The sequence below is a fragment of the Lycorma delicatula genome, chromosome 10, assembly GCF_047948215.1.
Source record: "Lycorma delicatula isolate Av1 chromosome 10, ASM4794821v1, whole genome shotgun sequence".
NCBI lineage: Eukaryota > Metazoa > Arthropoda > Insecta > Hemiptera > Fulgoridae > Lycorma > Lycorma delicatula.
The window spans coordinates 118,846,089-118,859,420 of record NC_134464.1 but is presented as its reverse complement, the minus strand read 5'-3'; the positions used below and the strand labels follow the sequence as shown (position 1 = coordinate 118,859,420).

At 27.3% G+C, this 13,332-nt stretch overlaps 1 protein-coding gene across 4 annotated transcripts in view; it reads right to left on the bottom strand.

The window, feature by feature from the left end:
* Positions 1–3,604: 3,604 nt before the first annotated feature.
* Positions 3,605–13,332, bottom strand: part of LOC142331271 (uncharacterized) — a 66,811-nt gene continuing 57,083 nt past the window's right edge. For all 4 annotated transcript variants that reach the window (XM_075377045.1, XM_075377049.1, XM_075377046.1 and 1 more), the window contains 4 exons: positions 10,659–10,809; positions 9,168–9,255; positions 6,530–6,736; positions 3,605–5,011 (listed from right to left, as the gene is read on the bottom strand). In XM_075377045.1, the coding sequence (XP_075233160.1) occupies positions 4,344–5,011; positions 6,530–6,736; positions 9,168–9,255; positions 10,659–10,809 (1,114 nt within the window). In that variant the 3' untranslated portion in view covers positions 3,605–4,343. The remainder of the gene's footprint in view (positions 5,012–6,529; positions 6,737–9,167; positions 9,256–10,658; positions 10,810–13,332) is intronic.

Sequence of the window (13,332 nt, the reverse complement as noted above, 5' to 3'; positions counted from 1 at the left end):
TTTATTCATAAATAACTTACAAAGTGCTTTGTTCACTTTCTTTTTTTAATGGTATAAAATATATAACATGCACTTTCTACATTTCAACAAAAGTAAGTCTTTATCTGAAGGTAAATATATTTAATTCACACAGATAGACATACTTAAACTGTCAACAAGTACTCCTATATGATTTTATTTCTACAATATTTACATCAAGCCTAAAGTGATACATTATATTTTTTAAGCAACGTATGAGTTGATTAAATTTATTTTATTACTTTAAATTAAATTAAAAAAAAAAACTTATGATTTACATTTTTAGAAATGTTGTTTCTATTTAGCACACATTTGTTCAGTTATTACATGTTTATAGATGCATATGTAGTGGTTTATAACAGAATACAGAACATTATTTACTTAAACTGTTGATTAAAAGCTTGTTGTTCTCAATAGCAGCTTCTTCTTGAAAGAAATTCAATTTAAAATAATTGTAGTAACTTAGTGTTATTATAATATTAACTGGGTGACTTATTGTCTCTACTTCATAATTATAATCATTTTTAATGAGCGAGATTAAATAATAGAAATACAATTTTGATAATGTAACCAATCATCTTGTACTACTTCAAATTTTCATTAAAAAGAATGAAATAAAAACTAATTTATTTAATGACACTTAATTTTAAAGTAATAAAAATTATTAGTAATTCAATTTGTTAATTAAATTGGCTTTTTTCATAAATAATATAATCCCATTCATTCACACTAGATGGGATTAGTCATAGATTGGACAAATGAAAGTTCAGATGATCAGAATTGTCATATAGTTTATTAAATTCACAATAAGTGTGAAGTTGTAATTCTTTATCAAAGTGCAAATAAATAATAAATTCAAACTTTGCTGTAGCTGTACCAGTTTAGAAGAAAATGGTTCTTCATAATAGAAAATAGGCTTATTAAATAATGAGCAAGCCTGCAATACAAACATTACAACATACACATTTCTTTGAAAAACCAATTGGTGATCTTAATACACTATTGTGACTACAAGAGCTAAAATTTATATATAAACATCTATATCTAGCTGATCATCTATATATGAACACCTGTATCATTAGATTTACCTGAATTTATAATTTTTAATTTAATTTACTGATAAATAAATATGAAAAATCTAATTTTTTTGAATTTGTAAACGCTAATAAATTAGAATTGTCATTTCATGTATATTTCATAATATAATACTAATTTGAAACAAAAAGTCTGACAATATTACAAAAGAAATGAGGTTTCAAAAAAATAAACAACATAAATAAGATAGATAAATAGGTAAATAAATAATACAGATAAATAGGACTATTTCCAAATCTAAAAGTATATTATTCATGTTAGGTTAGATGAAGATAAAATAAATAATTATATCTTTTATTCTCGTTGGTACATAACAATACATTACAGAGATAATTTCAGGAATGGATAGATAAATTACTCAACAGTTAAAATTTGAACTGTCCCAGAATTTTCGTGGATGTATGAAGGAAAACCATGGTAGACTCTTGACCAAAGCAGAATCATAAAATAAACAATTAATTATAAAATAAAAAATATATTTGGTTAAAGTCTATATTAATTATTTAAAATATAAACATAAGCAGTAACGTTAAAGTAAATACATACATTTTAAGTATAATAAATAACTACAAAATAAATCACAATTCATAAGAGGTTAATGAAAATTATTTGAGCACTGTATTTACATACATATTGAAAGTAATGCATAAAGTTACCTTTAATTTTTTAATTACTATTATTTAAAAATTCATCAACAGAATAATATTGTTTCTGCATAAGAATACATTTTAGTCATAATTTAAATAAATTGGTCAAAAACGTTTTAAAATTGCTTAGTAATTTATTAAAAATGACAATCTTAGTAATTTATCTTTCTCTTTAGAAGCTTAAAGATAGTTTTTTATAAGCCAAAGAATAGTGTTAAATTATATAAAAACAGTTCTGTCTTGTTTGATAGAGGTGAATATTATTATTTCTTTTAAGAATAAACAACTACTCTATTTAACAAAAATAATACTTTCAAAAATATTTAACAAAAATAAGTTAACATATTTATCCTAAATATCAACTACATAATTTATATGGGTGTCCTCACACTTATGGGTACCAAACAATGATCTGATCTAACAGCCAATTTTTTTTTTATTTAAAAACTTGTTCTGACTTTTTAGGAATATGATATTAAATTTCAGATAGGAATAGGATATTTTTATGCTTATATATACATGTAAGCATAATAAATATTTAATTATGTGTTTCATTAAGACACTATAAAGCAAAACACTACAGTTTTATTTTGGATGATTGAATTCAACACCTAAAGTATAATTCTATTGAAATACCTAGAAATTTCTCTTTATGATCAACAGAAATATTATCATTAGTGGGAATTCTATCCATGCAGTTACCAAAATAACATCTAACTGAGATCAATCCAGTGGTTTTATCTGTATTTAAAGTTAGACAGTTACAATCTATTCAGTGAATAATTTTTTGAACTGCCAACACAGAATTTTAGAGCCCTTTTAAATAACTATCTTCAAATGTAAATACAATTGTAACATCTAGACATAATGAATGGTTCAAAATTTTGAGACAAATATTAATAAACAATAAGAAAATAAAGGACAAGGACATCTCCCAGCGGCAATCCACGTTTTATATCTTGACTTAAGAACCTATTTTTTATTTGTGTGTTCATATCAAAAGATGAAATTTCAACTGCCTATTCATGGTTAGTAAAATTGACTTTAACCATTTGTAAGTAGCTCCTCGTATATCACAGGTACTATGATATTCATCAGTAAAAAAATGTGAAACTAAATAAAATGGTTTACTGAGATCGAAAAAAGTTGAAAATAGAATCTTGTGTTATCTATGCAATTTAAAATATTTTCTAAAATTTGTGAAATGTCTGTATTAATAGACAACTTTTTCTTAAAACCATACTAAAAGTTTGTCAATACTTGTTAAGTAAAATTACAAAAAAATGAATAAAGAAATGAAGTTGACAAAAGCAGACTAGCACAAGCCAGGAATATATTTTCTTTCAGAATGGTTTTATTACATACAATTGACAACTATAACAACATTTTTTATAAAAATCTTAATTAAATTTTAATAATGTAATTAATGTTTTTAAAATTGACACTGTTTTCAGTCATTCTTGTGTCCATCTTCATGTGACTCATGTGGCTGTTCTCATCTGGCACAATTTAATTGTTTGATTTTTTAATCAAGCAGACATGTTTAGAAAATAGTCAAAAAGTATACTGAATTTCAATTGTATCTGTTTTTTTTTTTTTTGTCTTCAGTCATTTGACTGGTTTGATGCAGCTCTCCAAGATTCCCTATCTAGTGATAGTCTCATTTCAGTATAGCCTCTACATCCTACATCCCTAACAATTTGTTTTACATATTCCAAACGTGGCCTGCCTACACAATTTTTTCCTTCTACCTGTCCTTCCAATATTAAAGCGACTATTCCAGGATGCCTTAGTATGTGGCCTATAAGTCTGTCTCTTCTTTTAACTATATTTTTCCAAATGCTTCTTTCTTCATCTATTTGCCGCAATACCTCTTCATTTGTCACTTTATCTACCCATCTGATTTTTAACATTCTCCTATAGCACCACATTTCAATAGCTTCTAATCTTTTCTTCTCAGATACTTCGATTGTCCAAGTTTCACTTCCATATAAAGCGACACTCCAAACATATACTTTCAAAAATCTTTTCCTAACATTTGTATCTGTTTAGTATTTTATTTATTAATTTGTCATTTCATTAATATATGATTACAAACTTTCTTTTAACTTACAAATTCAGCTAATCTTGATTTTCTTGTGGTATACTGTTTTTCTTATTTGTGTGTGTTTGTAATGTAGTATATGAAGAATATCAAAGCTGTTTTCAATACTGGTGGATTTGTGAATTGTATCTACCTGATGATTGACAAACAATGATTCTACATTACTCAGATCAATGTAGAATGTTATATTCTCAGAGAAATTACACATAACACAAATGTCACACTCGAACAGTATGAAATGTATAAAACAACAATATATTTATTAAATAAAAAATGTATATACTTGTCACATAGGGTTTAAAACAGATAAAAAAATCTAAAAAAAAAGAAAAGTTTCTATGGTTAATTTCTTATGGGATTTATGTGATTATGTAATAAACATATATTTCAACATAAATATTCCAACAAAAAATTGCATTGTACAATCAATTTTTTTTTTAATAAAAACAATTTTAAAATTAATATAAAATCAGTTTGGTTTATTCAACAGCTAATGTAGCAGCAGTTACATTAATAAAACAAGGTGGGGTAAATCTGGTATAATTAATGGCTTCTGTTAATGAATAATATGTAGATAAAAAAGTTGCTACTATCCCACAAAAAACTATAATAGCTGTTATAATTCTTTCCCAGACAACCAATGGTCCAATCTTTGAGTAATTATCTAATGAAACTAAATTTAAAAAATTATTTTTTATCTTTTTACAACTTCTTACAAAAAAATCTATCAATAAACATGACGTTTGTGCACTCACAACTTCATTATCTTCATTTTCATCATTAGGTAATTTTTCGTACGAGTATTTATGTATATTTTTTTTAGTACTTTTAACATTTTGTTCATTCTTTGATGTTTTAAGATAATAGTACTGTTTTTTTGTTATTGGAGTTGTTACATAATCTTTTGAGCCCAAAGTCATTGTTATTACATCATCTGTTGTTTGTGGTATAATCGATTCTAGATCTGGTTGTGGCTCCATTGCTCTTAATCTTGCATAAAATAATGGTGGTAATATAAACATAATAGGACCCATCATTGAACCTCCAACTAAACCCATTATTAAATCGAATCTTGGTACTATTTCACTTAACATAACTGATAATAACACTAAACTAGTTCGTAATAGGCAACGTAACCAATTAAATTCTGAAAAAAAGAAAATATATAAATTAATGAAGTTTAATGTACACTTGTATCAGTATGATTTAATCTAACCTATTCTATCAACAGAATTTTTTTTATAAAACTTGGTTGTATAGAATAAACTACATTATAATATTTTAGTTGTTTAATATAATTTGCACACATAACAGATCTGGACGTTAAAATTTCATTCAAATTGCAAGATAGATGATAAATCTGAATATTGAAAAATCCTAAATTTTTCTTAAACGTTAAATTTTAATCTAAAATTGTATGTATGGATGAAATGAACACCTACAAAAGTACAACACTTTAATTCACAGAAACTTAGAAGCTTGTATGTAGGAATATGGAAATGGAATTTTGTAGCATACGAAAAATTCCTTATCTGACCAGGATTCGAACCTCCTGATGAAAGGCCAAGATGCTGCTACTCTTCCATGGAGATTGGTAAAGTGTTCTACTTTTATGTAGAACAATTAATTTGAATATAGGTTTATTTTTTCTTGGAAATTGGAGGTATAGTTTTTAAATGGAAATAATGTATCTGAGTATAAAATCTATTCAAATTTGAAAATTACTGTAGCAATACATTTAAATAAGAAAAAATAAATATTTTGCAATCAGTGTAGATGTCAAAATAATTGAATTTTTGTAGAGTTAGATTTCATTACTTTTGAGTTTGATTGATAAATTAAAATGCTGTATGCAGAGTAATGAATGTTATTAACCATTAACAAGAAATAAAATATTCCTTGTTTATGTTTAATAACATAATTTCCATTTCATATTCCTGTAAATATGCTTCAAGCTTATATGACAAATTAATCATCAAAACAAAACAAAAAAATGAAGCTTTTGACTTATAGACATTTATGAGAACTGAAATTAAAATAGAATTGAAATTATGAAGAAGATTAATTGAGTTTTCCATTATAACTTACCAATTGAGATAAATAATGTTAATTCTATTCTATAATTTAGTATTTATTTTAATATTAAGTTTCACTAATTAATCACTAACTAACTTTTGAACTTGGCTACTTAAATCTTACTTCACTTATATATAGCAATGTCTGTATATGCCATAACCAGATGGTTGTAGGCAACTTCACATAAAATTAAAGTTTTTCATGAAAAACGTAACCACTTGAAGAATAGCTATGAGTGAATGTGAGGAGTAAAGTGGTTTCTCATTGCCTTCTTTACTGAGCTTATATACTGTTGTATATTATCATGCTAAGCCCACTGAAATGTAGATGACAAGATTTCACAAGTAATACTTTCTCTTTTTGATCATGGGAATTAGGTGTATGGTGAACATCATTACTGTTACAGAAAGCAACTCTGATTTGTTTCTGAATAATTCAATTACTTTGCATGAGTTGCAATGATTTGAAAGACTGAGAAAGATGATGAAGATAAATTAATGTAATCTTTTCTACTGTGGAAATATATACTACATAAGCCATCAATTCTGTAATTGGAAGTTCAGTACAATTATTTAATAAAATACTTTACCTTTTTTTATTCCAAGTTTCTCTTCTAAATCTTGGAATAAAGCAGTGCATCCAACAACTGTTGATAAACATACCTGCAGTGTCACTAACAATAAATTAATATCTAATAATTTTGATGATGGTAAAGTCATTAATAGATTATTATCTAAATCACTTCCATACCGTAGTGTTGCTAATATGGTTGTAGTTATAAATAAACCACCAGTTACTGAAACAGAAAAAAAATGTTTAATACTTTTTACATAAATCTTTCTTGAATAAGGTGCAGAAGATAGTTGCACAGAGAGTTTATTACATGAATAAAAACAGGCAGCCTATTTAAAACTATATAAAAAGTATAAATACATCTATTCAGTCATATAATTGCCAGAGTGAAATGTCTCATACTACCATTTTATTGTAAATTAATTTTTATTGCCATTCTTCAGTCAAAATAAAAAAAAAATTGTTAAAAATAAAATTATATGTAGTGTTGTGAATGGCACATGTCAACAAATGATTGATTTATGTGGTGACATCAATGCAGTAATGCTGATTTTTTTTTATTAAAATAAAACACAGTATTGTAGAATTTATATTACCTCAGTGAATTTATGCACATGAAAGGATTCAGTCTACTATTTAATTTTGTAAATGTAATTTGTTTATCATAAGTAAATCTAATCATAAAAATAAAAAATAAAAATTTTAAAATAGAAAGTACGAGGGTTATTTTTTTTCAAGGTCCGATCGGTCATGAAATTAAAACCACAGTGAAAATAAAAAATTTTTTATTTGTAACAAGTACTTATATAGTTTTCACTATTTCTCTACATAGTCACCACTCCGATTTAGACATTTGTCATAGCGTGGTACCAACTTTCCAATACCCTCGTCATAGAATGGAGCCGCCTGTGTTTTCAGCTATGTTTCTACGCGGATCTGCAGCACAATGTCTGTGCCAAAATGTTGGCTGAAACGCTGGCTAGGAGAAAACTTTGCGAAAAAGCCACAATTCAGAATAAGCAGAGAGGAATGTTGTCATCAGGCATTGTCTTTCTCCATGACAATGCTCAGCCACACACTGCAGCTGTAACAAAGAAGCTTCTGCAGCGTTTTTGTTGGGAAGTGTTTGATCACCCACCATACAGCCCGGACTTGGCTCCAGCCGATTTTCACCTCTTTGCTCACATGAAACGCTGGCTAGGAGGACAACATTTTGACACAGACATCGAGCTGCAGACCAGCGTAGAAATATGGCTGAAAACACAAGCGGCTCCGTTCTATGACGAGGGTATTGGAAAGTAGGTACCACACTACAACAAATGTCTAAATCGGAGTGGCGACTATGTAGAGAAATAGCGTAACTATGTAAGTACCTGTTACAAATAAAAAATTTTTTATTTTCACTGTGGTTTTAATTTTGTGACCAATCAGACCTTGAAAAAAAATAACCTTCGTATAAGATAGTTAAAATAGATCTAAATTATAAATGTTAATAAAACAATAATAAATTGATGAAATTAAAATAAAGTTGATGTAAAGAACTAATAATAGTAAATTCAAAAGAGAGAATTAAATCAAAATAAATTAAAAAAGTAACTTAGAGCTGTGAGTTAATTGTACTGTTAAACATTTTTATGAAATATAGTTCTAAAAATTCCAATTAAAAGGCATAATAATGCTTTCAATAGTGTAATAGAAAATACAGCCTGTCAAAGGAAAAGATTCCGTGAATAAGTTGTAATAATTTCAAAAACTGATACATTATTAATTACATACTTTTTAAATATACTACTGATCACAATGAAATTAATGGTGTGTGCTGCAACCTAAAACCTAAACTAAATCATGATGGTTGGACAATACATCATCCACATATTCCGTTTCACTACCATGTGGAGTCTTGACTTAATTCGTAGTTCCATCAGTACAGTAATTTAATACATAAATATAACTAAAAAAGGTGTTAGCATGTGAAGAGAAACTAATTCTAATATAATGTAGTTTAGCAAATGAAATACTACTTTTCTTGTCTTAAAACTCATTTTATAACCATTCAGAATTCTCCATGTCAACTAATGAGAATAGTAATAATATTATTAACTAAATCTGTAGCTAATAAATTAGCTGATCTCCATGGTGGAGCAGTGGAGTCTCAGCCTTTCCCCATGTTCGAATCGTGGTCAGTCATGGCATTTTTAATACATTATAAAATTCCATTTCTGTATTACCATGTACAAACTTCTCAGTAACCTTCCGTTATGAATAAATTCATGAAGCAAAAAGGAAAAAATAAATTATTTACTCAAAGTACTAGGTCTAATTTGGTGTGACACTAAAATTATTCTTAGAATATGAAGATCTGATCAGTAGAAAGAGGCTCTCATAATAATTATAGAATAAGAGAAAATAAGCTTCATTTACTTGAAATTTAGTTTACGAATAATTTAGAATGAATCGTTACAATCACACAGAAGTGGAGAGAAGAGTTGAAAAAAAAATAATGGATAGTTACTTTAGCCTAATCTGAATTAATAACTTACATTAATTGACCTTTATACATTTCTATGTTTAACAAAGCAGTCGTCTCTCAATTGTTAAGAAGATACTTTAAGGTATAGATGTAGGAAAAAATTGCCAAAAAATCATATATATACCTGAGAAACCAGCAGCCACTGCTTGTCCAAGCTTCATTTTATTCGCCATATCAACTTGTACAGTTAATATCAGTGGATGTATATCAAACTAAAACAAACAAATGAAAGTTTTAGTTCAGAAATGAAACATATATATATATATATATAATATGTCTGAGACCCTTTTTGTTGTTTTTTTTTTTAACAAAATATGTGTAAATATATATATATATATATATATATATATATATATATATATAATTTATTTATTTTTTTGCATTTTTCTTGGAAATAATAATAATAATAATAATAATACACATTGCCATACAGGAATTTGTATCTTGCCATTTAGATCTTTTATCTGTATTACAAAAGTAAATATTACATACAACAAAATTTTTTCAGAAAATTTTGGAAATTTAATATACTCATGTAATATACTCATAACATTGCTCTAACAAAATGCAGTGCTTGTAGTTAAAACCTCAGTTAACAAAACTCCTTCTTAATTAATCAGGCTGCAGTCATTAGTTGTTGATCTGATTCATCTAAGTTGTATCAATTCACCAATTTTAATGAAAATTACTTAATTTTTTTCTTAGGAGATTTACTTATTTTATAATTTTTTTTAGATTACAATGCACCAGTGTGCACTCATAAATTTTCCAGAGCTGAAATTTTTGATTTTGTATTACAGCAGACCACAAGAATAAGGTCCATAACCACAGGTGGCTTGGCTACACGACAATGTAATAAAAAATGCACATTCATTTTGATGTTTACATTGATAAGAAGCAAATCTTATTTTTTATGTCAAATGTTTTAGCTTTTTTCATGAATTAAATTTTTAGCAACTTATTTTGTCAACATTTCCCTACAGGTGTTCAAAAGCAAGGAACATATTTGGGCGGTGTGATTTTTATAATTTAGGCTCTATTCTTTATCAAGTTAAAACAAATTTTATGTAAAAGGATGATTTTTTATTTCTCTTAAAACACAGTACTGGAATGGCATTCAGACACAAGTGCACCCCTAATAATGCATGATTAAAATTTTCTTTTAAATAGAGGATTACAAATAAAATAGATTTTAAACTACGCAACATCAGATTTTTCCCTTAATATTCTTTTTGAAAAATATATATATTGTTTTATAACTATAAAACTACAGAAGTTATTGTTTTGAAATTTACATTTTACTTGTACAATAAGTTTTATTGACATTTAATCTATACTCAATATTTTTTTTCTAGCCTTTTCTTTATAGTTATAAAACATATTAATTGCTTTCACAGAATAAACTTTAAAACAAATTAATAAGACTGACTTTAAAAAGTCTGAATTAGTTTGGTTAGCAGTCATTATTATTGCTAATTATTTATTATTTTCCCATCTTCTTCATTTGTTTATAGAATATAAACCATATGAATGTATAGTGTTCATGTAAAGTTGCCAATTTAACAGCAGCAAATAATTTTTTTAAATGAAAATAACTGTTTATTTTTAATTCTACCTGGAATGCTAGAATTCCATAAGCAATTGCAATTGCTTCCCAGCTAGGTGCTGGTACTGCTGTTCTTGAAGGTACATTTGCTCCAATAATTGATATCCATGTTAAAAATGACACTGCTACAACGACACCTGATGAACTCACTACAAGCCATCTATCATAAAATAAAATTTTATAAATTATTAACAATGCATTTTCAAATTTTGTAATACATTTTTTCCCTAAATACCTTTCACTGGTAACTGAGTAGCTGTTTCATTGGCTCTGAAAGCACTTTTATTAATGGTATCTATCTTAAAAAGCACAGGAAAACTTTTAGTGTGTAGTCAAACTTGATCTATTCTATAATATAATTTTATGAAATTTAGTACGTATGTAAATTTTATGTTCATCTATGTTGACATCTTGATTTTTATGTACTACATGTAAAATTTGCTTGTTGTAGTTGACAAATTTGTGATTCTGATGTAGTGTGTACTTGCATGTGCTTTTTATATTATGAATGATTGTGTCCATGAACCTCTGACTATTTGCAATTTTATTAAATTATTTGAAAATTTGATTCTGATAAGGCGTGAAATACTTGTCCTTAGTATATGTGAATGGAAGTGTTTGTGCCCTGTCCATCCAATGTAGTATTTAGTGCAGTCATTGTGGTATAGGTCTATAAATGACTGACAGATAGCATTAGAAGAGATAAAAGCTTACAAAATACAGTGTCTTGTAAATGCACCAGTGGAAATGCAAATACCCGACAATGGTAACTTGCACAAAATTAGATGCATTGTAAAAGTATTGTAGCCCCCCACTTGTTAAAACAATTATTGTTCCTGAAATGGTTCTAATATAATTTCACAATGATTCAACTATATGATCATATTTGACCAATGTATATATATTTATAAATACATAATTTTACACTGATTTTCCATAAACGTATTTTTCATTATTTTTCTGCTGACACTATTTAAAAAAAAAAAGTTTTTTTAAAACTTATCAATCAAAGTTATTAAAAATAAAGTTGTGGATCAGTAAAAATATCTCCTCATCAGTCATCAGTTTGTAATGTCCATTGTCCCTTGAATCATCTGTTACAATATTGTTAATACAGTAAATCTTTTTTTCTATAATCAACAGATATATTATTGAGAAATTATTGTTTTGAGCTTTTTAATGTAGCTTTTCAGCTAGTGTGTTTTTGTTTCTTTGATTTTTGATAAAAAAACTTATTTCTGTATTATAACGAAGTCTTTTTATGTAATCATTGTATCTTTTTATGAAGATGTCCTCTTTCTCCGGAAGAGATTTTATATAATCAAAGCTGTTTTATACGCCTGAGGTGTTACATTTATTTTATTTGTATTTAAAGGTTTTTTTTCTTATTTGGTTTTGCTATAAAAGCTATATTTTATCTAGCTATTTTAAATTTGTGAGCTTTTTTCTAATCTTTTTTTCTGTCTAAAAAAGAATTTGTTCTGTATAATAAATTTATTGTTTCATTAGATATGTTAGTAAAATGTATCCTATCAGCATAATAGATTAATAAAAAAGAGCCTTCAAATATGAAACAACACCAAAACATTTTTTTTAGAGGATATTTAACTGATTCTTGGATATCAGGCAGTGATGTATTTTTATCTGATACTTTTCTAATGTATGGATGTCTTTGCCCCTGAACATAAAATTGCAACTTGTCAGAAAACATTACATCTTTCTAGTCTTCTTTGGCCTACTTATCCATGTACTTTGGCTCTCAAGAGCCCTTTTTTGCACATGTAAAAATTGCTTTTTAGCTGGCCAATGACCATTTGTCCAGCTGCAAGAAGTCAACATATAACAGTTGTTGCACGTAAATCTGTTTCACTGGCTGCTAATTCTTGATTTAAGTCTGCAGAACAAAATTTTGATCAAGTTTACTTTTTTTCTCTAATATGTTGAAGTAGTTTTTCTTTTACAACCACATCTGCCTTTCCTTTGAGCGAAACAGAATCAGTTTCCTTATTTTTTTTTAAATAGTGTTCACTGTCCCTAATCCAACACTCCGCTCAGAAGCTGTTTGTTGTTCTGCTCAAACAGAGAAACAAGTTTTGAATGCTTTCTTGGTGTCCATTATTTTGTATATATTCAAGGCGCACAATAAAAAATATGAAAATATGATTTTGTAATAAAAAATGAAATAAACTTTCACAAAACACTATAACATGAAAATTGCTAAATAACCAAATAAAAATAATAACCTTACATTACACAGACAATTTATGAATGGGTGTGGTCAAGCAGTGTTTTTTTTTTGTCTTCAGTCATTTGACTGGTTTGATGCAGCTCTCCAAGATTCCCTATCGAGTGCTAGTCGTTTCATCTCAGTATACCCCCTACGTCCTACATCCTTAACAATTTGTTTTACATATTCCAAACGTTGTCTGCCAGTACAATTTTTTCCTTCTACCTGTCCCTCTAATATTAAAGTGACTATTCCAAGATGCCTTAATATGTGGCCTATAAGTCATCTAGTCTTTTAACTATATTTTTCCAAATACTTCTTTCTTCATCTATTTGCCACAACACCTCTTCATTTGTCACTTTATCCACTAATCTGATTTTTAACATTCTCCTACAGACCACATTTCAAAAGCTTCTAATCTTTTCTTCTCAGGGACTCTGATCGTCCAAGTTTTAC